Source organism: Mirounga angustirostris, unplaced genomic scaffold, assembly GCF_029215605.1.
Source record: "Mirounga angustirostris isolate CCGP_5_RB_7025 unplaced genomic scaffold, mMirAng1.0.hap1 SCAF_10, whole genome shotgun sequence".
NCBI lineage: Eukaryota > Metazoa > Chordata > Mammalia > Carnivora > Phocidae > Mirounga > Mirounga angustirostris.
Genome location: NW_026991718.1, coordinates 3627812 through 3655148, shown reverse-complemented (window position 1 = coordinate 3655148; position 27337 = coordinate 3627812). Strand labels below are relative to the sequence as shown.

Below are 27337 nucleotides of genomic sequence, written 5' to 3'. Positions count from 1 at the left end.
TATTCAAAATAAAAATAGACTAGAATGCCACTAAACTCTTATTTTTCTAAGTACATCTATCTCTACACTTTGTGGCTCTGTGGAACCTTATGGAACTTCACCCTTGATGAAAATTGCGCTAACCATCACAGACTTCGTGTGCACCCCAGGAAGCCAAAACCTGCCCCTTCTCTCAAAAATCCTTAGCAGCATTTTTAATGAGAAAAACATTTAAAAAACTAAAAACAAACACTGTAACAAAGCTCTGCATTTCATCATGTAGAATAAACAAATTTTAAAATGGTAGTATTTCTTTCAGAACATTTTAAAACAAAATTTTACTAAAGAAGCTGACATCCTTGTTTATTATTCTCTCCAAATCCTACTCCTACTCTTCCTTCCCATCCAAAAAAAATTGTATTGTGAATTACGTGTTCATCCTCCCCACCCATGACTATATACTTTTGTTACAAACACATAAAACAGTAAATAGTGTGGTTTTATGTGATTTTAAATTGTCCATAAACAGCATCACACTGTATCTTTCTGTAATTGCTTTCACTGGACATTACATTAAGAATTAAACTGTTGGCATATAAAGATCTTTTTTTTTTTTTAAAGATTTTATTTATTGGACAGAGAGACACAGCGAGAGAGGGAACACAAACAGGGGGAGGGACAGAGGAAGAAGCAGGCTTCCCGTGGGGCAGGGAGCCCGATGCGAGGCTTGATCCCAGGACCCTCGGATCATGACCTGAGCTGAAGGCAGACGCTTAACGACTGAGCCACCCAGGCGCCCCTTGGCATATAAAGATCTTAATTAATTTATTTTAACTGACACAGTAGTTCCATCTTCTACCTCATTTCATTTATCCATTCATTCGTCTATTGATAAGACATCTGAATTTTGGGGGTGTCTGGATGGCGCAGTCAGTTAAGAGTCTGCCTTCAGCTTAGGTCATGATCTTGGGGTCCTGGGATCAAGCCCCACGTCAGGCCCCCTGCTCAGCCAGGAGTCTGCTTCTCCCTCTCCCTCTGCCCCTCCCCCTCCTTGGGCTCTCTCACTCTCTCCTTCTCTCACATAAATAAATAAAATCTTTAAAAAAAAAAAATAATAAACTTCCACATATTTTAGGACCTTCTCAGGTCCCCTCCCTCTTTGGGAGCTTTGTTTTTTTGGGGAGCTTTGTTTGTTTTTTTTTAACTTTAAACAAGTAAAGCGAGAGAGGGAACACAAGCAGGGGGAGTGGGAGAGGAAGAAGCAGGCTTCCCACGGAGCAGGGAGCCTGAGTGGGACTCGATCCCAGGACCCTGAGATCATGACCTGAGCCAAAGGCAAATGCTTAATGATTGAGCCACCCAGGCGCCCTCTTTGGAAGCTTTGTATTATCACTTTACTATCGTTCAATAAACTTTGCTTTGGGGCATCTGGGTGGCTCAGACTGTTTAAGTGTGTGCCTTTGGCTCAGGTCATGATCCCAGGGTCCTGGAATCAAGCCCCGCACTGGGCTCCCTGCTCAGTGGGAAGCCTGCTTCTCCCTCTCCCTCTGCCGCTCCCCCTGATTGCGCTCTCTCTCTCTATTTCAATTTATTTAATTCTTCTTTCTCATTTCTTCAACCTAAATAAATAAATAAAATCTATTAAAAAAAAGACATTTGCATTTTTGCTATTACAAATATTTATGCTGCTATGAAATAAATAATAAAATAAAATAAAATCTATTAAAAAAATTTGAATTTTTGCTATTACAAATATTTATGCTGCTATGAAAACTGTGCCTAAATTTCTTCAGCGTATTTATCTTAATATAGACTTTCTCTGGATTATGTGAATATTTAAACTTTCACATTTTGAATATTTAAAATACTTAAAATAATAAATATTTAAAATTGCCATACCACTTACTATACTATGCCATCTACATTTACACTCTCCATAGTTGTAAACGAGAATGTCATTTCCCACATGTCTTTCAAACACCTGAAATTAGTCAGATACTGAATTATGCCACTGTAGTGAGTATGAAATGGTATTTCAAAGTTATTTTATCTAGCCTTTCCTGAAAAGTAGTATGTTAAGCATCTGCTTATGTATTTAGGGTTTTCTCTTTTGGCCTATTTTTCTTCTGGATTGTTTAACTTTTTCTTAGTGAGTTCGAAGGAGTACCACATGTGTTCCTGATACTGGTCCCTTGATTAACGAATACATTCCAATATCTTCTCCCTCTAATTTGTTTGTTCTCTTCTGCTACAGTAAGTTTTGGATTTCGTTCTAATTGTTTAAAATTTTTCTTTTTCACATTTAGGTCTTTAAGATAGCTAGAATTTATTTTTGTTATGTTGTAAAAGGTAAGGATCTAACTTTATTCCTTTCCCTATAAAAATAGAGTCATCCCAAACCATTTATTACATCTGAATCCTTTTCCACCGATGTGTCTATTACCACTACAACCATATACCACATTCCTATATGTGCATGAATCTGGTTCTGGCCTCCCTACTCATTTCCACTGAACAGGATTAAATATCCTTGTTCCAATACCACACTCTCTAACCACTGTAGCAATTTAATGACAAATTCAACTACTTGATATTTTACTTCTCTTTGAAATTTTCATGACAATTTTTTTCAACCTGCCATAGGAGTACCTTCATGGTAGTTTCAAGATTCTTTTCAACTAAACTTTGTTTGACAAGGAAAAAAAAAAAAAAGCTTATACTGTTTCTGCGTCTGGTATTTCCCTTTCACTTTAGTTCTTTCACTCTGAATTTACCAAAAGGTAGCGCGCCATTGGAAGTAGTTCTTTTTTGAGCCTCTGTCTGCCAAACACTGAGAAGCTAATGTTCACTGGATCCAAAATCCTATAGCCAGCATATAAGATTTTTCATTTCCAACTGCAGTACTTCCCTAGTGCTTTTAAGGAAGAGTGATGATACAGGAATTTAATTAAAATCAAAAAAGAACTGAACATTTTACTTACAGATGCAATTGTAGCATCTTTTTCAGTGAGCTCCTGTTTGTGTCTAGCCATCATCTCTTTGATCTCAAGCTCCTTCATGATTTTCTCTTTTTCCAAATCAGAATATTGCTCTTCAGCAATTGAACGAGCCAGCTGCTCTGAATCTGCTTTGGTCAAGGTGATCTCCAGTTGAGCAGCCAAGGAGTCCCTACATTTTAATGACACATTATTTTAATGTCCAATTTTCACTAGGAAGTCCAAGTTTTTGTGTAATGCACTTCATCAACAAATTCTTACTTGGAGTATAGTAGGCACCGTTCTAGAAGAGTACATGACTATGAACAAAAGAGACAAGGATCTTATTTTTACCTTTCTTCCTGTAAGTCCTGTTTCTTCTGTTGTAACTCTTTACAAAGTTTGGTCTTTTCTTCACATTCTTCTTTAAGTTCCCTCACCTGTGTTTTATAGAGGGTCTAAATAGCAAAACAGAACAGAAACATGTCATTGCCACCACCACCGTCACCACCATCATCGTCGATTTTATTTCTACAAAGTCTATCCAGACAAAAAGTCAAGTTGGACACATACAAGTATGTTCCTGAACACTGAGTAATACTGGGATCCTTGGGCAAATTAACAGTGAATGAGCTTTTCTGGTAAATCAACCAATTAACTAATAAAAGTTCCACTCGTAATTTAGAAGCTAGATTTTCAACTGGAGATCAGACAAAGTTTCTCATTAAACGACACAGACTGGCAGAATAAATAAAGAGGCAAAGAAAAATATTACTAATTTGTTTATTTTTTTAAAGTTTTTAAAAATTTATTTATTTGACAGAGAGATAGCAAGAGCAGGAACACAATTAGGGAGAGTGGGAGAGGGAGAAGCAGGCTTCCTGCCAAGCAGGGAGCCTGATGCGGGGCTCAATCCCAGGACCCTGGGATCATGACCTGAGCCGGAAGCAGACACTTAACGACTGAGCCACCCAGGTGCCCCAAAATATTACTAATTTAGACAAGAAAATTTTGTTGGCTTAAATGAAACACAGGTGACATTACTATGTCATATTTTAAAACTGATCTAAAAAAGTACAAACATTAAAATGACAATTTTATTTCTTTCACTATGAAAATTCTACCTCAAAAAGCCATCCTTTTTTTAATCAACTTCATAGGGTATTGTGCTTAGAACTATCATTCTAGCAATGATAATAGATCTCTGTTAAGCTATCAACAGTCATTTGCCCAGCTGTTCTTTTTATATGGGTTGTGTGGTACAAAACATCCTATCCAAATCCCTGTCTGGTATTCACTATAAGAATCTATTCTAAAGACAAGAATCATTCTCCTAGTTCTGCAGCAAAAAAAATTTTTAAATTTTACAAATACGGTAATTTTCAAATTAATGTATCTGGAACTTACTGAGAAATACTGCTCCGCTTCAAGCTGATCCTGAAGTTCTTTCATTTGCCCATCTGCATCTTGACGTTCTCTGTGCGGACATTAAAGCAAAGGTTCAAATAAGCTACACATATAATAAACTAGCAACTCTTGAAATGTGGCCTAGGGAACCACTGGGCATCCCCCGACCCTTAAAAAAACCCAAGAGGTCAAATTATTTTCCTAATACGAATCATCACTGCATTGTTTTAATTCTCATCCTCTCACGAGTGCATATGGACTTTTCTTGAAGTTATACAACATAATGATTCATCATTTCAACAGCTAATGAATGTGTGTTTGTATGCTCTGGTGTTTTAAAATTTTCCGTTTTAATTTCTAACACAAAAAATATCATTAGACATAACTCACATAAATAAAAAATTTTTAAGATAATTTTTAAGAGTATAAAGGGGTCCTGAAATCAAGTAGTGATTAAAGCAGTAATACTAAATTACATATTCTCAAACATTCACTGTGATCAGCCATTTCTGCCAACCAAGTAGGAGAATTAAAAGAGCATCTGAAAATTGGTTATCTTAGGATGACTAAAAAAATGACAGGGAGGGGAGGAAAGGAGTGCTCATTTTTATGTTTAAATGTGGATGTTAAATGTGCATGGATCTGCACATATTAAAAAAATTCACTGAGTGCTACATATTTGTGTATTTTTTTCTGTATGTATATTAATCTTCAATAAAGAAATATAGGTAAATAAAAAATAAGTAAAAAAAAAAAAAAGCAAGCCTAACAACCCATTTAAGAGGTTGGGTTGAAATAAGTTAAACTTTTGGGTTATTAAAAAAAAAACAACATAAAAATTACAATTATTCCAACTCAAAGCTAAGGGGGAAAAATCATGTTGGAGAACAACACAACATATATGATACAATTAAAAAACAAAAAAACCCCCAAAATCTACAAAAAACTCAACCCTATATACACTTATACAGATGTATATAGGAGAGACAAAGAAGAAGATATGGAAGGATAACTAACAAACTGCTACTGTTCTCTCTGGAAAGATGAACTATGTCTGCATTCATAAAGGGGAAATGGGGGCACCTAGGTGGCTCAGTCGGTTAGGCATCCAACTCTTGATTTCTGCTGAGGTCATGATCTCAGGGTTGTGGGACTGAGCCCAGTGTCAGGCTCCATGCTCAGCGGGGAGATTCTTGAGATTCTATCTCTCCCTCTCCCTCCCCACCCCAACACGTGATCTCTTTCTCTCTAAAATAAATAAATAAGGGGTGCCTGGGTAGCTCAGTCGGGTTAAGCATCTGCCTTTGGTTCAGGTCATGATCTCAGGGACCTGGGCTAGAGCCCTGGGTCGGGCTCCCTGTCAGCGGGGAGCCTGCTTCCCTCTCTTTCTGCCACTGCCCTGCTTGTGTTCTCTCACCCTCTTTCTCTCAAATAAATAAGATCTTTAAATAAATAAATAAACAAATAAATCTTTAAAAAAATAAAAATAAAAAATAAAGAGAAGCATACACTTTTTCTTTTTAATTATAGTTCTGAGAATTTTATAGGGAGAAAACATTTGAATGCCACTTGGATATTTAAAAATACATACAGGAAGAAAGACTCAGATCAAATGATTTAATCATACTATTTTCAATCTGTGTATTGCTTAAGGCTTTTATTCTTATTCTTATTTAATAAAATTTGGTCACTTTGTTTACTTATTGGTTCTTAAAACCTCGATATAAAGGAAGTTATCATTCAATATCACTTGTCTGTGCTGTATCTGTATTTTATTATTAAGGTATGTACTATTAAAAATGATGATTCTTATTTTTCTGAATCAAAAATGTGGAAGATGCTAATAATAATATATAAAAGGTCAATTTTTAAGATGATCTCGTCATTACCAGCTAAGCCCACTTGCAGCAAACCTCAGTATACTTTTAATACTGTGATCTTGACAAGCTGCTATCATTCGTTTATATGTAACTTTAAAAACCCAATATTTATCAGGTATTTAAGAAAAGTATTTTTCAAAAAAAAAAACAAAAACCCACATAATATGCACATGGTTGCAATTAAATACTACAGAATGCCACAGAAAAAAATTACAAAGAAAAGTAGCAGTCTCCTTATCCACACCCTAGACACCCTAATCCTACTCCCCTAGAGGAATTTACTTGTTTCACTTCTGTGTTCTGTTCTTTTGACAATTACCTCCACATCTCAGCTTATTTAAATCTGGACACAAATTGAAAATACTATTTACCAATCCTCCACTGCCAAAATAGGAAGTGAGCTCTTACCATCCCTAACCTCTCCCCAACCCCTATAATACAGTTGTATCACTGGCCTCAGCCACATAACCACGCCTCACTTCCTACTGCATCAACCACAAACCACAACCCCCCACCCCAGTTTGTGATGAGAACTGCAACACTCCCAACTTTTATCTTGTTTTTGAAATTTCATGAGAACATGTCTAAATGTGGGTCTCTTCTCATTTATTTCCTTCTGAGTCCTTTCAATATAAAGACTTCTCTTTCAGCTAAAGGAAACTTTTTTTTTAAGATTGTATTTATTTGAGAGAGAAAGAGTGCAAGAGAGAGAGCGAGAACATAAGCAGGGGGAGGTCAAAGGGAGGAGAAGCAGACCCCCCAATGAGCAGGAAGCCTGACCTGGGGCTCAATCCCAGGACCCCAAGATCATGACCGAGCTGAAGGCAGACACTTAACCGACTGAGCCACCCAGATGCCCCTATTATTTAATAACTTCCTCCACTTAGTTTCTCTAGACTTTTTTGGTGCTGCAACTCCTGGGACAGTCTCTGTGTCTTATCTGTTCCTCTCATATCTTCCATGTCATTCCCTCTTGTTCTATGTCTGACGAAATTTCTTTGAATTTTTCTTTGAACCATCCTAATAAATGTATATGAGTCATTTTTAACCTTTGACAGCTCTTCCTATTCTGGCTGCCCTTTTTGCATTATGCCAGGTTCTTGTTTAATGGAAGCAGTATCTCCTACAAGTTTTTGATCAATTTTAATTATTACCAACAGGCTTTTTTTTTGGTTTGTGCTTCTCTTTGTTAATTTCTCTTCTTTCCTTGATATATTTTTCATCTGGGGATATGTTCCCTTTTTCTTTATCATAGTCTTTCTCTTTCACACTGCACACTATCCTCAAATGCATAGTGATACTTGGTTATTCACTTACAAAGGAGATGATAGAAATTTTAATCTCTATGCATGTGGAAGAGGTTTTCTACCTAGCAAACTTCAGTTTAAGATGAGAGGTTTAAAAAGCCACATAAGCAGGGGGACCCCTAAAAGGCAAAATGAGAACTCACTCCATACTAGCAGCTCTAATTATCTGCAAAGGGTATGCCCAATTTCTTTCCTTCTTTCTTTCCTTTCTTTCTTTCTTTTTTAAGATTTTATTTATTTATTTGAGAGAGAGAGACAGCGAGAGAAGGAACACAAGCAGGGGAGTGGGAGAGGGAGAAGCAGGCTTCCTGCGGAGCAGGGAGCCTGATGCAGGGCTCGATCCCAGGACCCCAGGATCAGGACCTGAGCCGAAGGCAGACGCTTAACGACTGAGCCCCCCAGGCGCCCCTGAAACATTTTCTTCTTCACTAATACTTCACTTCATACATACTCCTGGCTGCTGCTTCCTCTGCCCTGTACATCATTAGTGAGGTTTCCACTTGCACTACCTCATTTACTAAGGAAACTTCTTGTCTTCCAATCCCTCGTTATTCTTGATATGGATTTATGCATTTAAAAAATTCCTTTACTAAAGTTTTATTGGAATCTTGGAAGGAAGACAAGATATGTATGTTGACCATTTTCAAATGCAAGCCTACATATAGCACTTCATATGTAAATTCCCATTGCACATATGTATCATTTTATCCTGGTATTCCAATTACTTACATACCCATCTTACCTCTCCCTAAGGAGTAACTTCTGATAAAATGCTACTAAGATTCTTAAAGGTACGAAATGTACCTGATTCATCTTTGAATCTCCCACAGTGACTATGAGTGCCTTACACATTACAGGTAAGCATTCATTCATGCAACATTTGAGAATGTACTAAGTGCAAGACATTAATTAGCGGTTGGAGAGAACAAAACAGAAAAAGAGATGGTTGCCATTCAGTGAACTTATAATGTACTAGGTGGTTAAGACAACAAATGTGAGTTCTTTGGGGGAAAGGGGATTGGGAACTGAAGGATTAAGAAACAACAGATCCATGTGTACTTACAAAGAAAACGAGGGGCATATATAGTAAGTACTATAAATTTGATATAAGCAAAATGTAATTAGATCAAGAGAGGAAACACAATCTAGATGTTTAATCAGCTCTTACATTCATATAACCACTAACCACTATGGTTAGAACAGATACTATGGAGAATATCTATTTAGTCAAGTTGTTTTAAGAGTCCACAGCTTGCACTCTTGACCAAAACTGGGCCAATGAATTCCATCCCAGAACTTAGGGTACTTTCTGAAAGTGGGGTCCAGAAAAGTCAAATCAGAGTCTCTCCAAATAAATGAAGCTATAAGATATATCTCTAGAGCTTGTCCTTCTTTAAAGACCAAGTTTTCTGTTAAATGGAAAAAAATAGGTCTAAAATGAGAGAGAAGAATAAAGCTAATATATAGGGAAAAAAAAAACAAAGATGAAGATACCTAAATATTGTTCAAGTTTCTAGTTCTAATTTTCAAAAGTTGAAATCTCATCAAGTTTAAGAGTCTAGGTTTACCCAGGCAACAGATCAGCAAAAAGAACAAAATCTTTTAAATCATCCTTTCCTAGATAGTGTCAATATAAGAATGCTTGCTCATCCTTTCCTAAATAGTGTCAATCTTATTGACCTGTCACAGGTCTGTAAAAAGCAAGCAATTAACAATGATGATAAGAAGAGAGGAATAGTCGCAGTAGTATAGTAGTTTTGGGGTTGTTTTTTCTTTTTAGATTTTATTTGTCAGAATGAGAAAGAGAGAGAGAGAGTGTGCATAAGCAGGGGGTGTGGCAGGCAGAGGGAGAAGATGTGGAACTTGATCCTAGGACCTGGGATCATGACCTGAGCTGAAGGTAGATGCTTAACTGAGTCACTGAGGCATCCCTGCAGTATAGTAGTATTAACAGTAATAGCTGTACTAGTAAAGGCCCCTACCGTTTATTGTGTGCTAGATGCTATAAATATATCATTGTTATCCTTACAGAATGCCTAACAAGGAAGCTCTTACTGCCTCTTTTTGTAGGTTTTATGATAAAAGGCTCAAAAAGGGGGCACCTGGATGGCTCAGTCAGTTAAGTGTCCTACTCTTGATTTCAGTTCAGGTTATGAACTCAGGGTCCTGGGACTGAGCCCCACATTGGGCTCTGCGCTTAGTGGGGAGTCTGCTTGAGGATTCTCTGCCCCCACCCTGCTCGTGCTCTCTCACTCTCTCTCTAAAATAAATAAAGAAATCTTAAAAAAAAAAAAAAGGCTCAGAGAGGTTAAATATTTTGCCTGATGTTGGTCAGCTAGTAAGTAACGGGACTGGAATTCATACCTCAATCTGTATCCAAAACCTATGTTCTTTCCAAATAACTGGGATCCAATATGACCTTTGATCATGATTCAGAAGTATTTATACTATTAATGACTGAATGGGACAAACTTTAATGGTATATTTACTGTACACCTTAAAGGATTTTAACACTATGTTTTCTATTTTCTAAGCAAATTAAATAGAATACTAAAGTGTATCATAAAAAATGATTTAAAAATTTATATGATATTTGCTTAATAATCAAACATGTTCAAGTCCCAGAAGCTGAAGGAACAAACAAAAAGCACATGGACAGGGCGCCTGGGTGGCTCAGTTGGTTAAGCAACTGCCTTCGGCTCAGGTCATGATCCCGGAGTCCCTGGATCGAGTCCCGCATCGGGCTCCCTGCTTGGCGGGGAGTCTGCTTCTCCCTCTGACCCTCCCCCCTCTCATGTGCTCTCTCTCATTCTCTCTCTCACAAATAAATAAATAAAATCTTAAAAAAAAAAAAAAAGCACATGGACAGTAAGCTTGAAGAACAGTGCTGAGAAGGAATCTTAAGAGCATGAAGTGAAAATCCCAGACAGTTTCTTCTAGTCCAACAGCAACATTCTATCATTTTATCATAATAAGGTAGAAGTAGTAAGCAATCACTGGAGAAGCAAATATAATCTTCTTGAAGGACAACAGTGGCACTCAACACATTACTTATACAGAAAAAAAGGGCAAATGTGGTCAAGACTATGATGACATGATCAAAAGAAAATCCCCAGGTAAATCAAAATTAAGATAATTTACATGTGGATAGTTTTACATATTAATAAAACTTTGTCTCAAACAATTTACTTACTTTCGAAGTTCAGCATTCTGCTTTTCCAAGCTCATTTTCATTTCCATGAGATGATTATTCTCTTGTTTTAACTGCTTTTCTGACATTTTTAGTGTGTTAACTTGCTGTGTTTGCATCTTCAAGTCATTTTGTGTAAGGCAGCGCTTCTGAGTTTCCTGCTCTATTTTTAATGTCAAATTTCTAACCTAAAAAATAAATTGTCTACTTGGTAAAATGTAAGTAATGATTTGATCTTTCTTATCAATGAAGCTTGCAGCAAATATGATCATGCAAAACAGACTTTGCCCTTAGGCAGTTAATTCATTTCATGAGAAAATATTTTTATGTATTTCTGATGTCCTATTTTTTAAATAAAATATGGGTCTTTACAGTAAAAATAACTTAAAAATTTTTAAATTATGTGTCATTATTTAGCATATCAGCCAAATTCAGTAAAATTAAAGGCTGCAGAATATTATTTTATAAGAAAAAAATTTAAATTATGAAACTATCATTACACATTACAGATAAACCTAAGTTGATTATGAATTTATTACACAGTTTATTATTACTTATTAGTAAACTTCATACTCACATCCTCATTTAGCACATCTTTCTGTTTAAGGAGTTCATTGATTCTCTGCTGTGACTGTTTGAGGTCACAGTCAAATATAGAGCATCTCTTCTCAGCTTCCAGCAATAGGTTCTCCACTTTCTGCTTTAACGTCCTTTCCTCTGAGAGCTTTTTCTCCATTTCTATTGCCACAAAAATGGACACAATCATGTTCACAAACAAAATATGCATATCAAAAATGCATGACACAGTGCTATAAAAATTATAGTAAATGATGATAGCTTAAAAACATTTTTTAAATTTCCAATTTAATATTTTCATCACCCTTCTTAATGAGTTTGAAATGTCAACAGTTTCATGCTTGGAATTCAGGCATTTATTTCATTTGCAGTGTGGAAAAACCTACCACACTGCAATATTACATCTATTCCAATGGAAGTAAAATAATTCTGCATTCACTGGTTGCAGTGATGGTTCTAAAAGAGTCTTAATCTTTTTAATAAATATTTATTTTATTTTCCTGCTACTCTGTGCCTCTCAGTGTTCCTCTTCTTACCCTAAACATTCCAGGTAGATTTTTTATGTCTATGGCTCTTTCCATATTAGCATATTACTAGGCAGAGGATGACAATTATATTTTCGGGAAATGATAAAGGACAAGACTCTGGGACCAAACTTCCTGAGGTTAAACCCTAACTCTAACATGTCCTAAGTATTTGCCTGGGCAAGTTAATTAACCTCTCTGAGGTTCAATTTCCTCATCTCTAGAATGGTGATTAACAGTACCTATCCTCCCTCACAGGGATGTTATGAAAAGATTCTGAGTTAATATTTGTGTGGCACTTAAATGCTGCCTGGCATATGACAAGCATTTGATAAGTGCTCACTATTCAAGGAGAATGTTTAATGACCTGATGAGAATGTTCACAGTATTATTTTAAAAGAAAAAATGCAAAACAGTATATAAAATATTTCAGAAAAAATACAAAATATCCTCCTGATTAGTAAGACTGTGATTAATCTTTATTTCTTTATACTTTCCTGTATTTTCTAAATGATTTGTAGTAAACTTTTAATTTGTTTTATTAATCAGAAAAGGCTTTTAAAAGCTTTTTAATTTTTTTTTAAGATTTTATTTATTTATTTGAGAGAGAGTGAGAACATGAGCAGGGGGAGGGGCAGAGGAAGAAGTAGACTCCCTGCTAAGCAGGGAGCCGGACACAGGGCTTGATCCCACGACCCCAGGATCATGAGCGGGGCTGAAGGCAGACACAACCGACTGAGCCACCCAGGTGCCCCTTAAAAGCCTTTTTAAATCTTAAAGTGAAGAGCAGGCAAAGTCTATCTCTAAGCAAGTGATTTCATATTAAATGCCAGTTATTACCATTAAAGAATTACCTTTTGATGTATTAGAAAATCTGTTCAAATTCAATTGGGCTCCTCTGCTCTTTTGTACCTAATGCTTGATATCTGATTATCATTTATTATAGTTACATAAACCTATGAATTTTCAATTTTTAATGAACTGTCTTCAAAAGTGTGAAAAAAATGAAACTATTCTTCACATTCTACTAGTAACAGCTAATATTTCTAAGTACTTTCCCCCATCGTTGCACTTGGTTTTCACAACAACCTAACACTCTAATTGTCTCTTTAGAGGAAACAATGAACGAAAGGGAAAAAAAAGGGTAACTATGGACAAGGTCACATAACTAGTAATTCATTAGTAAGCCATATTCTTAATCAAAGGAAGCCATGACATGCAGTAGAAAGAATAAAGGCTTTTAGACCCGGACATGGACAGAGGTACTCATTTTAAAAAAATCACCCTAATGTGGGCACAGAGAATAGAAAGGGGTACAAGTGAACTTACTGAGGTGACGAAAACACAGATTCCACAACTTGTTTTGAATGGTGGTTACATGTGTGTATTACAATGCGAAAAGTGCCTGCATTTTATTGCACCTAAATTATACCTCAAAAGAAGTTCAACTCTATCTTCTAAGTCACTGACAGGGAAACACGACCCAATAACTTCCTCTCTTGTAATTAGATTTTTCTAACTAAAGCACTCATTTAATCTCTTAACATCCTTAATTAGTGCCTTAAACTAAACTGATTTTAACCAAAAAATCTCCAATTTTAATTACATTCAATAATTGAAAAGCTATTTTTTTGCTAAGTTATTCATAAATGTTATGCTTCAGTATGAAATAAAAGTTCTGCTTAAGAGTTCTATGAATTTTTCACAAGAGTATTTTATTAATTTCCTTTGGAACTTCAAATCCATCATAATTATAAGCAGTCAGTTAGGAAAACAAGAAATTATCCTAAGACAATTCCAAGATACATGCTGGTTTGTGGAAAAGTTAACTCTGTTATCTTACCCTATACTCCTTAGTAGTGGATGACTTTGACCAAATCTAGCTAGGATCTTCATCATGCCAGAGTTCAAAATATTCAATGAGCTTATATTCTAGTTAGGTCAGCCACTATTTTTAAAACATTTATCTTACATAAACTGGCAACAATTTTATTATACAAACTGACTGGTGAAATGTCAAACCAAATATTACAAAAAGAGGAAATCCCTCCAAATCTGAATATATCTAGAACTTCATGCTCTGTATGCCTGTTACTATTGATACCACTGAAATATTAATTTCTCTCTGATCCTTAAATTTGGTTGAGTAATTTTGTGTTTGGGCCTTACTATCTTAGAAATGATTGTTGCCATAAAGGAAAAAAGTGATATGTATATAAAGCTTCCCTAATGTTTTTTTCTCTCCAGTTCCCAATATTTGACAATAAAATGTAAAAAATTATTTTTCAAAATCAAAGAGTTGACTACAGAATCAATCCTTAGTATAAGGCTGTGGGAAAACTCTCTTAGAAAAAAAGCATACCTTTCATGGCTTCTGATTTTGCTTCTTCAATGGATTCATAAATCTTATTTTTATCTGCCAGCCGTGCTTTTGTAGCCTTATGCTCAGCTTCTTCTTGTTCTAAGCTCTGCTGTATAACTTTTAGTTGGTATGTCATATCTATTTCCATGTTGTTCTTTTCCTATTAAGGATTTAAAATAGGAACTATCAACAAAAAAGACTGGCTCACAATTTCAAAAACTTATGAAGTTGTTTTTTACAGGATTAAGAATGTTCAGTACCTTTCCTCCTCTCTTCACTCGAACTTCTTATAAAAGTGATCCATGGAATCCACCTCCCATGGCACCCATATCCCATCCCTCCACTCTACTGTTTGGAGATCTGTACTGAGGGCCTTTGATCTCAATAGAGTAACCAATGATATTCTCAACATCAGATTCAACAAACAATTTTCAGTCTTTATCTCATTTAGATTCACTGTTGCCCTTGAAACTATTTCCTTGACATACCTGACACCGAACTCACTTAGCTCCCCGCTTTCTGTTCTCATCTTTTCTGTCACTTATGAAGTTTTCCCCCAGCTGTTCCTTGAATGTTGGTGTTCTCTGGAGGTAGTGTTCTTCAGCCACAAAGCTTCTCCCCATTCCTGTATCATTATTTCTCACTTTTAAAACATATCTATTATTTCCCTTTGCTGTATCTAAAGATAAATTTTCAGGATCCTCTACCATCTACCCTCTCATATTCCACATTGGGGACTTGTTTTAAGTTGGGAATCTAACAATAGATGTCAATTCCCTATATATTCTCAAAAAGATTTTCTAATTTTTTGTTCTCTATAGTTTGTACCATAAATGTAGATATTTCTTTTGTTTTTCAAATAAATCTTTAATATTGAAAATGATTTTTTCAATCCACCAACAGAGTAATCTACTCTGCCCTGAAAAACCACTGTTCTAAACAATCTCTTCCCAAATAGGTTTTTTCATTCATAGGGCTTCAGCTACTTCTGTACCAATGACTCTCAAATATTTCTAGCTTCAACGAACACAGTTTACTGCTTTGTAAACATCCTAATTTGGCTGACTCACAGGCACCTCAAACTTAGGACTAAAATGGATTTGTCATTGTCTCTTCTAAAAGAGCTGTTTTCCTTTTTTCTTTTTTATTTAGCGGTACCATTATATATCTTGTCACAAAGTAGGAACCTAGAACTCATCCTTAATTAAGTACCACACACATGCCTCATCTAATTAATCGCTAAGTGCTGCCAAATATTCTTCCTCCAAATATTTCTGATTCATCCTTATTTTCCATCCTTTTAACCACTGTACTAGTTAATTCTCCATTATCTGAATTACTGAAAAAGCCTCTGAGTAGTCTCCCTACCTCTTATCTTGTCCCAGTCAAATTTATTCTCTTCATGGTACACAATGATCTATCTTAAATGTACCTCTAGTAAGAGCATCCACTTTAAAGTCCTTCAGTGGCTAGTTCATTACCTAAAGAAACTAAGTTTAAGAGAGTATTCAAAATCTTACATGATCTAGCTCATGCCTAGCTCTGTAGCCTCATTCTGGTCACTGAGTTCCTCACACTTAACACTAGGACCATACCGCTGTCTTCAGGCCAATTTTGGTCTGATGTCTATTTCTGTAAAATTTCACTGGAATATAGCCACACCCATTCCTTTATGTACTGCAGCAGACCTGAGATGCAAAGGAGACCTTATGGCCTTCAAAGCCTGAAATATTTATCATCTCTCCCTTAAAAGATTAAACTTTGTTGACCCCTGCTCTGTACTCCAGGAATACTGAACAATTTGCATTAAATAAACCAACTATCCCTTTTCTATTTTCCATCCTCTGTATCTTTGCTCATGCTGTCTTCCCCAACTCAGAATGTGCCTTTACCCTGCCAACCAATCCTGCCCTGTCAGACTGGGGCTTTATTCTGTGCATCCAATATACCCTATTCATTCTTCTAGCATTCTATTTACCACGCTGCATTAGAATTATCTGTGTACCTTATTATTACTTTAGAAGCTACTCATTAGACTGTGAGACTTATTTTAATCAATTTTTTTTTAAGTAGGTCCCACAACCAACATGGGACTTGAACTCATGATGTTGAGATCAAGAGTCACATGCTCTACCATTTGAGCCAGCCAGGCACCCAACTGTGAGACTGTTAAAGGCAAGCAAGGACTGCATCCTGATATTTCTACCACAGATGACATATTTAAATACTTAAACGAATGAATAAATAAGTGAACAAAAATACCACATTAACTGCACAGTCTAGAAATTATCCCTGGCTTATAGTATTTTTAAAGAAAAACTTCTAAATGCCAAAGCCATGATAACTTTCTATCATTTTTAAGACATGTTATAAGTCAAAATTTGAGTTTTCCTTGGATCCCTAGGGAGAAACATCCACTGAAAGCATAGTGATTTCTCTTATTTTATTTTTTTTTTTAAGATTTTATTTGAGAGAGAGCAAACGAGCAGAGGGAGAGGGAGAGGGAAAAGCAGACTCCCCCAATGTGGGGCTCGACCCCAGGACCCTTGAGATCATGACCTGAGCCAAAGGCAGCCACTTAACCAACTGAGCTACCCAGCTGCCCCTGATTTCCCTATTTTAAAGTAAGTTTTCCAATCTGAAATTCTATAGTCATTTTCTTAAAAAATATAAAGCCGAACATGTTTTACCTTTTCCAAATCAGTAAGTCTCTCCTGTAGTTGTCTCTTCTCCATCTCTGCTTTTGCTAATAAGATTTTGCCATTCTTTAAATCTTCTTCTAGGCCAGATATTCTACCTAAAATTGCAAAATTTTAAAAACAATAAGCCCACAAAGTATATACATATTAAATTAAGAGTAAAAAATTTTAGAAGTCACCTCATAATTTGGAGCTATTATTTATGAGCAGTTTTATAAGTGTTGGTAGAGTGCCTTATAGTGAAGTCAACTGGAACCCAAACCACCACCTTGAGAGGTGGTTTGACAACCTAAAATATTTCACACTATTTTAAAGTAAACCTTCTATTCATAAAAGTTTGTATCAATGCATTTCCAACACCCTAACTTCACATAACAGAGTAGTATATTCAGATATGTGCTACTCCAACACAGTATCCATCATCTAAAGTTATTTCCAAAATACAAATCACCAAGATGAATTCAAGTGTAATCGCTACTTTTAATACCTTGTAAGTCATTAATTATCTCGGATCCATGAGTTCGGTCCCTCCTTTCAGATTCTAGAACTGACTGAAGATTGATAAATTCCTTTTCAAGTTTTAACTTAGCAGTCTCCAGCAGGCAATTTTTATCTTGAAGATCTCTATTGTTAGATTCCAGCTGCTGAATCTGTTTTGAACTTTCTGCCTGGGTTTTTCTTAACCGGGCCGCAGTATCAGATTCTGTTCTCAGCAAAGCATTGGTTTCATCTAGCTGTTATTCCATTCAAAATCAAACAACAACAAACACAGGCATATATAATGAAAATACTTCCATTTAGGACCCCCATTACAAACTATTTAAAATAAGAAAAAAACTAAGAATATTTTCCTAATGATTTCCCTTTAAAATCTCCCTTTAAAATCAGAGGCAAAGAAGGCCTTTTTGTAACATTGCCAACTAAAAGTAGTATTATTAAGTTATCATTAAGAAAATTCAATATCCTTACTACAACTGAGATCAACCTACTTGTCTCTGGAGCTGATTCACTTTCTCAGTGGATATTTGAGAGTTCTGATTTCTTTTTTTCAAATCTTCAAGTTGATCCTTTAAACTGTTAACTATGATAAAAAGCATTTCAGTGGCAAGCTTCAACACAACACATACATACATACACACTTAATTTTTTTCTTGGTAAGTATTTAATATTCTACACCACAAACCATCATTTTCCAAATTTCGCTTCTTGTCTGCTTCGTGATCAGCTTTCCGCTGATATTCTGCATTTTTGTGTTGAAGAAGTGCCTTCTCTCTTTCTAATTGTCTTAATGCTGATTCCACATTTTTCCTTAAAGTAATCTGAAATAATGCTTAAAGTTATTACCAAAGGAAAGTATGCATAAAAATCAAAGAAAAGAATATTTCAGTATTTCAAGCAGATAAAAGACACCTTTAAAAACAAGCTATAACTGCTGTTTTGTTAAAACTCACAATAATATTTTCCATCATTTTCAAAATAGCACACCTCTCTTAAATTATCAAGACCACAGTGTTCATTATTCACTACTGAAAGTCAAACTTTCTGAAACATTCCATTACCACTGAACCATCTTCACTTGATATAAACTATGGATCTAAAATGTTATGAACAGAAATTTAAAGTAAGAAACAATGGTTACTTTCTGTTGTTAAGCCAAGTAATTAATACAAAAGCAAATTTTTTTTACTTGCAATATCTACACATACTAAATAAGTCAAATTTGCAAAAACATAACAAAATGAAGTCTATCATCATGGTTTTCCTGTACTTTTAGTTTTGTTCACCAATGCTAGAAGGTAGGTCTGACTATAAATCAAGATATGTATTAATACGGTTCTAAGAGAAATCTGCAGGTAAGTCAGGCATCAAAACTTTTAGTGGACAAAAATGTAAATTAAAAGCATGGAGCAACTTTACCTCTTCTTCTAGTTCCTTTGCTACTTTCTCAAGGCGAGTATTAACAGATCTAAAGAATTTCAAAAGAAACAGTAAGTAAAATCTCTAATTCATAATAAAAATAAATAAATTTAAAAATAATCAAATAATTACTTTGTAACTCTTCATTTTTAATAACATGTTTAAACTTAAATTTTAAAATACAACATTTAACTATCCACAAAACATACTTGCACTTTTGCTCTAGTTCCTCTTTGGCTTGTATTTCAGTGCTAAGGTGTTCTTCTAATGTGTATAATTTTTTCTGAATCTGTCAGGAAACAAGAAACTATAATTATAAAGTTTGGTCACACTTAAAATATAAAAGGCTTAAAGAAAACAATGACAAGCTGTTTTCTGAGCTGAATATAACCTCATCTATAATGGTACATAAAGTTTCTGTACTTTCTTAATGTGACTTTTACTGACAGGAAAAAAATTCTCCAACTCTTGCTCTCTGTCACACTACACATGTATGCAAACATGTACATGTCCACACCACGTAAACATACGAGTGAGAAGCTCTAAACGTGGCAGAATTCTTCTATGACACCAAGTCTCTCGGTCACTATGAATAAAGGATATCCTCTGATATCCTCCACTGTTCTTCCACAGATTATTTATACAAAGATACTGTCACAATGTGTACTTATAAGATGAAAAGGTCTATATCTGAAACAAATACTTGGAATATTTGAACTTGCTCAAAAATGTATTACTGCTCTAAAAAATAAGAATTTAAGCTCTTCTTTATATCTTCCTACACCGTGCCAGGAACAGTACTATAAAGAGTTATAATCAATAACTCTCCAATGAATGATAGCTAATTGATTATAAGTCATTTCCTTGCCATTCTTTACATCTTATTCTAGGCCAGATATGTTGGTCTTTAAAGAAACTAAAATCACAGAAAGTATTAAATAATCCATTTTTGGAGCATTACCTTCTTCATAAAGGATTTAACTTTTTGAGTTCCTTTTGTGCCTTAAGTACAGCGGCAGGCACTTGACAAATGTTGTCTCATTAACCCTAACAACCCTAAGAATACAGTAGTGTTGTATCTACTCAATAAAGAAGGTGAACAACTGGGCCAAGATGGCTTAGCTAATAAGTGGCTGTGCCAAAAATCAATCCAAATCTATTAGATTCCAAGGCCAATGTTCTTTCCGTTATTCCTTCTAGTGATTAGGTTCCCCATGGTTTCTTAAATGTAAATCTTAAGCAAAACTATTATTTTTCCCTAATAAGAATATACAGGCCAATGAACGAGTCAAGTTTAGCTGCTTTCGGCTGCTATTGCATTAGTATAATTTGATCACACTAGTTTTCACATGTTAATCAGCTTTATATTCTTGATAAATAAAACTAAGAAAATTACATTAATACATATTTAAACAATAGATCCATTAAGGGTAATAAGGAAAGAAATACTTGGTAAAAAAAGGTTGGGAACGTCTCTCTCAGGCAGATGTACTACTCCAAATGCTAGGTGGAAAATGGCTCTATCAAAACACTGCTAGAGTGATGCACTTTTTCAGTTTTTCAACATATGTGACATCAACATACCTCTTGGCTTTCCTATTTAAAACAAAACAGAAAACACAGAAATTTACAATGCTTGTAGGCTTTATAAAATTCCTAAGATAAATCATACCAGAATTATCTAACCAACTTTTTTACTTTCTGTAAATTTTAAGGAGAAAAATGTTTAGCATCCTCATTAATGTGTATGTGTGTATATGATTTACTTTTGTACACAGAAATTAGAGGCCACAAATTATAAGTTTGATAAAATCACCCTTTATCCGAATCATTCCTAAACACTCAAAATATTACTTCCTCCACTATTTCTGTACCCTTATACCTTATTATCTATACTCTTTTATAGTACTATTATAAAATTTTCTGATATTATAGTTGCTTATAAACCTATTCTATCACTTTTGCTACTAAAACTAAGCCTAAAGCCATGTATAATTCATCTTTTTACTAGCCACTGTATCTTACACAATACCTGTCAAATAAATGAATCATTTCAATGTTCTTTCAACCGTATTACAACAGAGAATGCCATCTAATGATTCAAAAAGGAGCATCATATGAACTTTTTAAACACATGGATATTACTAAATTAGGTGAACATGTGACTAAAATAGAGTTAAAAATCTATACATACTTCATTTTTCCTTGATTGTAATGAATCATTTTCTCTACAAGATGAAGAGTCACTTAATAACCTAGAAGGAAAGGCAGGAAATAAATCCTTTGCAAGTCATATTAATCCAGTTTCTAATACCCCCAAATTATTATCAGAATTAAATTCCAGCCACGAAAATTTCTCTTTCTGATCACTTCAACATATTTTAAATGAAGCAACATTTTCCCATCTAGATATTTATCATTCTCAATAATTTAAAATGCTGCACTTTTTTTTTGTCCCCCTCCCCATTATTGGATGTTCCAGTCTTTAATGTTGTTGAGACTGGAGTCACTACATGTGCTACATGTACATTTGCCCCTCTTCATCTCATTTTGAGTTCCTGTAACTATTTTATCTAGAAATCTTCTAGAAAGAGACATCTCTCCTCCTTCTCAAAGATTACATCTCTTGATTCCCAGGTCTTAATACATAAATCATCACTTCTACTTAACTGTCAATTTCTCTGTTTAACTGGGTCCTCTCCCACTGCCTATAAATATGCTTGGGTTTATCCAGGCACTCATATCCTCATTTTAGTGAGCATTACAATAGTTTTTAGAATACTATCGTTAGCAGGGTGGTCAACTCATCCTAGTTTGCTGGGGATTTTCTTAGTTTCAGCATTGAAGTTCCTTGCCATATCCTAGGAAGCCCCTCAGTCCTGAGCAAACCAAAATGTTTGGTCACCCCTACCATTACATATATGGAAGTACCAAAAGTTTCTCAAACATATGTTTCTCAAATGTCTACAATGCCTCACTCCTCACTGCCTGTCAAAGTCAAAAGTCCCTCAGTATAGCACACAACAATCATCTGCTGCTTTATTCTTCCTCTGAACTTCAACTCCAACATAATTTTTAATCTTTATACCCAATATTCACTGCAGTCAACCAGTATTTATTGGCCTTGTGCCAGACTCTATGCTACATGGAGGGATCACAGGCAAGAAACTCAAAGTCTCATTAGGTCCTCCAAATGAATATAATACAGTAATATGCACCTTGTGTTTGAGCCCTACTGGACCACACTACTCTCTGCTCCCAATGTGTACTAACATGCCACACTTTTGCTTTCATTGTTCATCTCCCCACAACTCTCACTAACCTCCCTACATCTTGGCCACTCAAAACCTTTTCTTAGCTTCACAAATGCTTTCCCTCCCTGAGGTCTTACCTGACTTCTTACCTCACCCCCAGAGATGTGACTTTTATTTTTCTCCTGAACCATCTCAGATATTTTGGTACCTTTCTTAAGGCAAATATCACATCTATCCTTTACTATGACTATATTATTCTCTTATATCCCTTATTAGTTGATAAGCTCCTTCAAACGTAGTCTTACTCTCTATCCCCCAAAGAATATAGAACAGTACCTTGCATACATCTGTACCTGAATAACATTCAGAAATAATGGAACTTAATGAAAAATAACTTTCAATAGTCCTTTTTAAAAAACTCAAAAGTTTCAAACAAATTAACACTTTATCTTCTGTAATCCAGACTCTCATAATAAGATAACTCTTTACAGCTAAATCCTGAAAGCAATAAAAATCTAACAAACAAATCACATACAAATTTTCTCTATAGTAGGTAAATCCTATAAAAGGTAGCTGATTTCCCACAAAAGCTTTAGGAATCGGGAAGGTTTCTACATCTCCTTTATCATCTTCGATGTCATCAAAATTGCTGCTGTCGATGTCACTGCTGAGCTCAGGTACTACAGGAGCCGCCGCTGTTAAAAGGAAAGAAATAGATTATTTTCTTCATAATCAAAATATATATTAACCACCCAGATTTTGTTTTATATCAATTACATATTAGTAATATATATTAATGCCAATACATTATACATTAATAATATATATTCAGTAACATTATGATTTACTATAGAAAATTTTGGTAACATGTTTTACATTCTATCATTTCAAAAATTAAAATTCTACTAAGTATTTTATTACTACATTAGAGCAGGTTTAAGTACAGATAAATCAATTAAACAAGGAAAGCAATATGATATTATTCTAGGTATTAAAATTGCAAGCGGCAGCAACTTGCACACACATTCTTTAGTCTGTGGCTTTTTACATTCTTTAAGTAAAACATTTCTTACTCTTAAAATGGATTGTCAAATACACATAAAGTTAAAATGAATTACTATGCTTATTCTAGTATTCACCAAAGTACAGTCTATATAAATAATTAATTACTGATTTATTAATTCAAACACATTCAAATTAAGGGCTATTTCCCCCATTCTGAAAATTTCTGAGATCCATAAAGAAACTTGACAAAATAAGAAATCTGTTTATTATAAAAGTATTAAGAAATATTTTTAATGAATACAAATTAGTTTAAGGTGTTGAGGAACATTTAGTTATAGATATTGCCACAGAACAAATTTGAAATGAAACCTCTCAATTTAAAATTAGTTAGCATTAAGTGTATCAAACATGATTACTAATTCAAAAGAGGAATCAATTTCTGAGATTTAAAATACGATGGAATGGAAATATTTAAATTTACTGACTTACTCTCTCTTATGTTATCCCAATTCCATTGATCATTCTTAAAGAAAGGATGCTGTTTGATTTCTTCTACCCCATTTCTCCCAAGTCGTACCTCCCTAAACAATGCAGTTAAAGATTGTATTATAAAAAGATTACAAAAAAAATAAATTAATTCTTATCTTGCCTAGGATCAAAATAAGGATCACAAATGACTTTGAGGTATCTTTATTAAAAGTTTCGGCTTAAATGTTTTTCAAAAACAAGCAATGCCAATTTTACAATATATGATCTCTCTAGATTAAAAGGACTATAAAGTATAGTAAATGCCATGGAAAGGGAAATGTATTTCCATCTGTAGTTTGTATCAAACAAAAGTACACATGAGACTTTCAAATAAAAATATTCATCTGTGTGTGCCAAAACTGCATGACCAACTCCAGGATGTAAAATGGACAGGTTTAACTTCAGACACAGAAGAGTTATTCGAAGCCTCTCTAATAAAAATGTAGCAGAGTCTGCTTGAGATTCTCTCCTTCTTCTTCTGCCTCAGTCCTTCCCCCTTCCCGCTCATGTGTTCTAATAAATTTTTAAAAATCTTTAAAAAAATCAAAATTAAATCAAAATTTAAAAAAAAATCTCTTCTTAAAAAGAACTCACATATTGTTAGAAACTATCAATCTTTAGTCTCATAAATTATATCTCTACATTTATATTAAAATAATCATTCTGAATACAAGAAAAACAATATTAACAATTCCATTCTTTGACCCTTTGAGTTTTCAATGAAGATTTTATGGAAATAAAAAACATCTTTTTTTTTATATGCCCCTGGAGCCATGTTTAATATAAACAGAAAAACCTGTAAACTTTATAGGGAAGTACTGCTAGCCACAATGATGGCATTAAATTCTTTTCCAAATCTCTTTCTCTACCTGCAATCATTCCTTAGACTACACCACCTCCCCCCACCCCAATAAATTGCTAAGGCAAATCTTTCATTAACATGTGCTATGTCCTATTTTATATTTTATCTTTCAGCACAAATTATGGTCATCCTCATCAACCCATCTAGTCCCAAATCAAACATACAGGATTTGTTCTAAGTTTATCAGCATGGATTGTCTGTTAATCAGATAATTAACAAATCTTATAATTGATAAACATATTAAAATGATTAACCTCTCTAATGAGAAAAAATAGCAGTAACTTTTCTTGCTTCAGATGGAAAAAATTCATGATATTCGGTTTGATGAGAATGAGGAAAGTATCATCAATGGAAATATACCCTGCTGTGACTATTCTGGGGGTCAATTTTGTAACACCAAATCCATTTTAAAGTGTGTATCCTAAAATTCCACCTTTAAAATTTTATCCTACAGAATGTATGCAAGATAAAAATGTATGAGGACTGTCACTGTAGTATTGCTTGTAACAGCAAATGGTTAACAAACAATATGGTTTGCTGAGAAAGCATAGCACTTTCGAGCTAGAAATGCCCTCAGTTATCAATCTGATCTGATCCCACTGTTTATGGATAAGTAAAATTTCCCCAAAAAGTAAAGTTATTTCCCTAAGATCATAATGCTGGTGAGTAAAGTTTGGACTATGGTGCATGCATTCCCCTATAAAGGTTGGTCCTTTGACAGGCTGACTCTTATCACAAATCCAAAAGAACTGAATAGAAAGGCCAAGGAAGAAACTCCAAAGAGTTTTCTATCTTCCCTTTTTGAGATAGGTTTCACAGCATTGTTCACCTACTTTGTTTTAAGAAACACAGAATTTCTAGGGCAGACTTACTCTTTTCAAACGCAAATAAAAAAGGGCTGGGAAGGAGGCCCTCCCAAGTCAAATACAAATAGTTTTTGAGATTATAACCTGTCAAGTATGTATCTGCACAAAACACTCTTCTCTCAAAAGTTGTACAAGAAGAGTCAGATGGCTTAATCACTTCAAAGGATAAAATGTGAATAATACAAGTTTTATTTCTCTCAAATGCATCATCTTACCAAGTTCTATTTTTTCTTTTTAGACATGAAGGTAAGGTTAGAGTTAGATTACAATGGGGTTGCACACACATAATGACGAGAGTAACCCAACACCAGGCCTAACGGTAGGAAAAGGCTAACCCAGAATTAAAAGCAATTTGGATAAAGAGAATGAGAGATTTCATATGTAAATAAAAGCTATGCTTTCATTTCTACAAACTTAAAAGTTAAGGGCTCTCTACAAAGAAATTCAACGTATATTACCTATCTGTTAAGAAGGCACAAATGAGATTCTTCGCATGTTTAGAAATTTCTGCATCTTCAGGGAAACAGAGTGAGTTTTTATGATCCATAATTTTGCTATATGTTCCTACAAGTGAATCTGCATAAAATGGAGTATCCCCTAAAATTCCAAGAAAGAAGACACTGAGTGTAACAGAGAATACAAATCAAACACTTTTCATCTATTACTTAAATATGTTAAGTTTAAATTCGTCACATGCACGGAAGAATAACTGATCTATGTGTCTCAGTCGAAACACACCAGCACATACCAAGGACATATTTAAATTTGAACCACACCAATGTACCATCAACTCTTAAAAGCAAAATAAAATCAACGCTGACTCTAGAATTTGATATTGTTTTTACAATGGGGAAGATTACTAAGTAGGGTCAGATCGATCAGAGTCCTCCAATGCTTGAGCTGGATCAGTCTTTTTTGAGATTACTCTCTAGGGCTGTGTTATACAATACCGTAGCCACTAGCCACATTTAAGTTCAATTAAAATTTAAAGTTTAATTAAATTTAAATCTAAATTAATTACAATTAAATAAAATAAAAATTTCAGTTCCCTAGTCACACTAGCCACATTTCAAGAGCTCAATGTGGCCAGTGCTCACCATACTGGACTGTGCAGACATAAACCATTTTCATCATGATAAACTGGACAGTGCAGCTCTAAGAGTTAGACCAGCCCTATTATTTCACATGCAAAGATTTGCTTAAGATGACACATAGCTAGAATTGAAAATGGCAGAAATGGTCTCCCAGTGCACTGTTCTTGCAGACTAACGGTTATGCTAAAGAGGCACTGGAGTGTAAAGACAGAAAAAGTTGAAGGCACCATTTTGGCCAGTACTCATCTAAAGCCACAAGAACTAAAGGCCCTGCCAGTATGACTCAACTATAAGTCACCTTAGTACAAACCAGACTTTCCCAAATCAGACAATCCAAAATTTCAAAAGGAGGTATTCAGGTAGTTTTTGTTTTCAAAGAGGAGGGGTGCTTTGAACTCAAGATTTTTCTAGTGCCATTTTTAATTACAGTAGAGTCCTTTAAAAGTCCAGTGCTAACCAACCTAGGCGAGCACCTGAGTAAGCTCAGAATACTGTAAATCGGTGTCATTCAAAGTCATTAAATTCAACTCATGGGTTGAAAACAGTAGCAGGTATTTAAATGGTCCCTTCACAGGAGCTATGTGACTTTCTCCAAACTGTTATTTTCTAAATCCCTAGGAGAGTCTAGGCAAATGATAGAATAATTCCACTTTAAAAAGAATACAAGATGCACCTAATGTATCATCAGATTGGGCCAGAGGTGGGGAGAATGGACAGCTATCTGGGAACGTACCCTGCATGTAAAGAGATGCACTACATAAACAAAGGCCCTAAACAACTTAGGTCATACTATGACATGAGTTTAAAGCATAGCAAGATCAATACTACATACACAAAATGGTCATCAAGAGAAGGCAATTTATGCCACAAAAACATTCCATGACTATTATTTAAATTTGAGATTTGCCAAAA

The 27337-nt window shown here is 34.8% G+C and overlaps 1 protein-coding gene across 1 annotated transcript in view; it reads right to left on the bottom strand.

Annotated features, from left to right (window-relative positions):
- Positions 1 to 27337, bottom strand: part of ROCK2 (Rho associated coiled-coil containing protein kinase 2) — a 143195-nt gene that overhangs the window by 17429 nt on the left and 98429 nt on the right. Inside the window, exons 7-23 of the mRNA XM_045884098.3 lie at positions 25790 to 25928; positions 23565 to 23656; positions 22606 to 22765; positions 21011 to 21071; positions 20401 to 20412; positions 19026 to 19105; positions 18817 to 18865; positions 18083 to 18218; positions 17889 to 17980; positions 17387 to 17633; positions 16891 to 16997; positions 14201 to 14360; positions 11316 to 11476; positions 10742 to 10926; positions 4362 to 4431; positions 3309 to 3412; positions 2961 to 3147 (exon numbers count right to left, since the gene is read on the bottom strand). Of these exons, the coding sequence (XP_045740054.1) occupies positions 2961 to 3147; positions 3309 to 3412; positions 4362 to 4431; positions 10742 to 10926; positions 11316 to 11476; positions 14201 to 14360; positions 16891 to 16997; positions 17387 to 17633; positions 17889 to 17980; positions 18083 to 18218; positions 18817 to 18865; positions 19026 to 19105; positions 20401 to 20412; positions 21011 to 21071; positions 22606 to 22765; positions 23565 to 23656; positions 25790 to 25928 (2042 nt within the window). The remainder of the gene's footprint in view (positions 1 to 2960; positions 3148 to 3308; positions 3413 to 4361; positions 4432 to 10741; positions 10927 to 11315; positions 11477 to 14200; positions 14361 to 16890; positions 16998 to 17386; positions 17634 to 17888; positions 17981 to 18082; positions 18219 to 18816; positions 18866 to 19025; positions 19106 to 20400; positions 20413 to 21010; positions 21072 to 22605; positions 22766 to 23564; positions 23657 to 25789; positions 25929 to 27337) is intronic.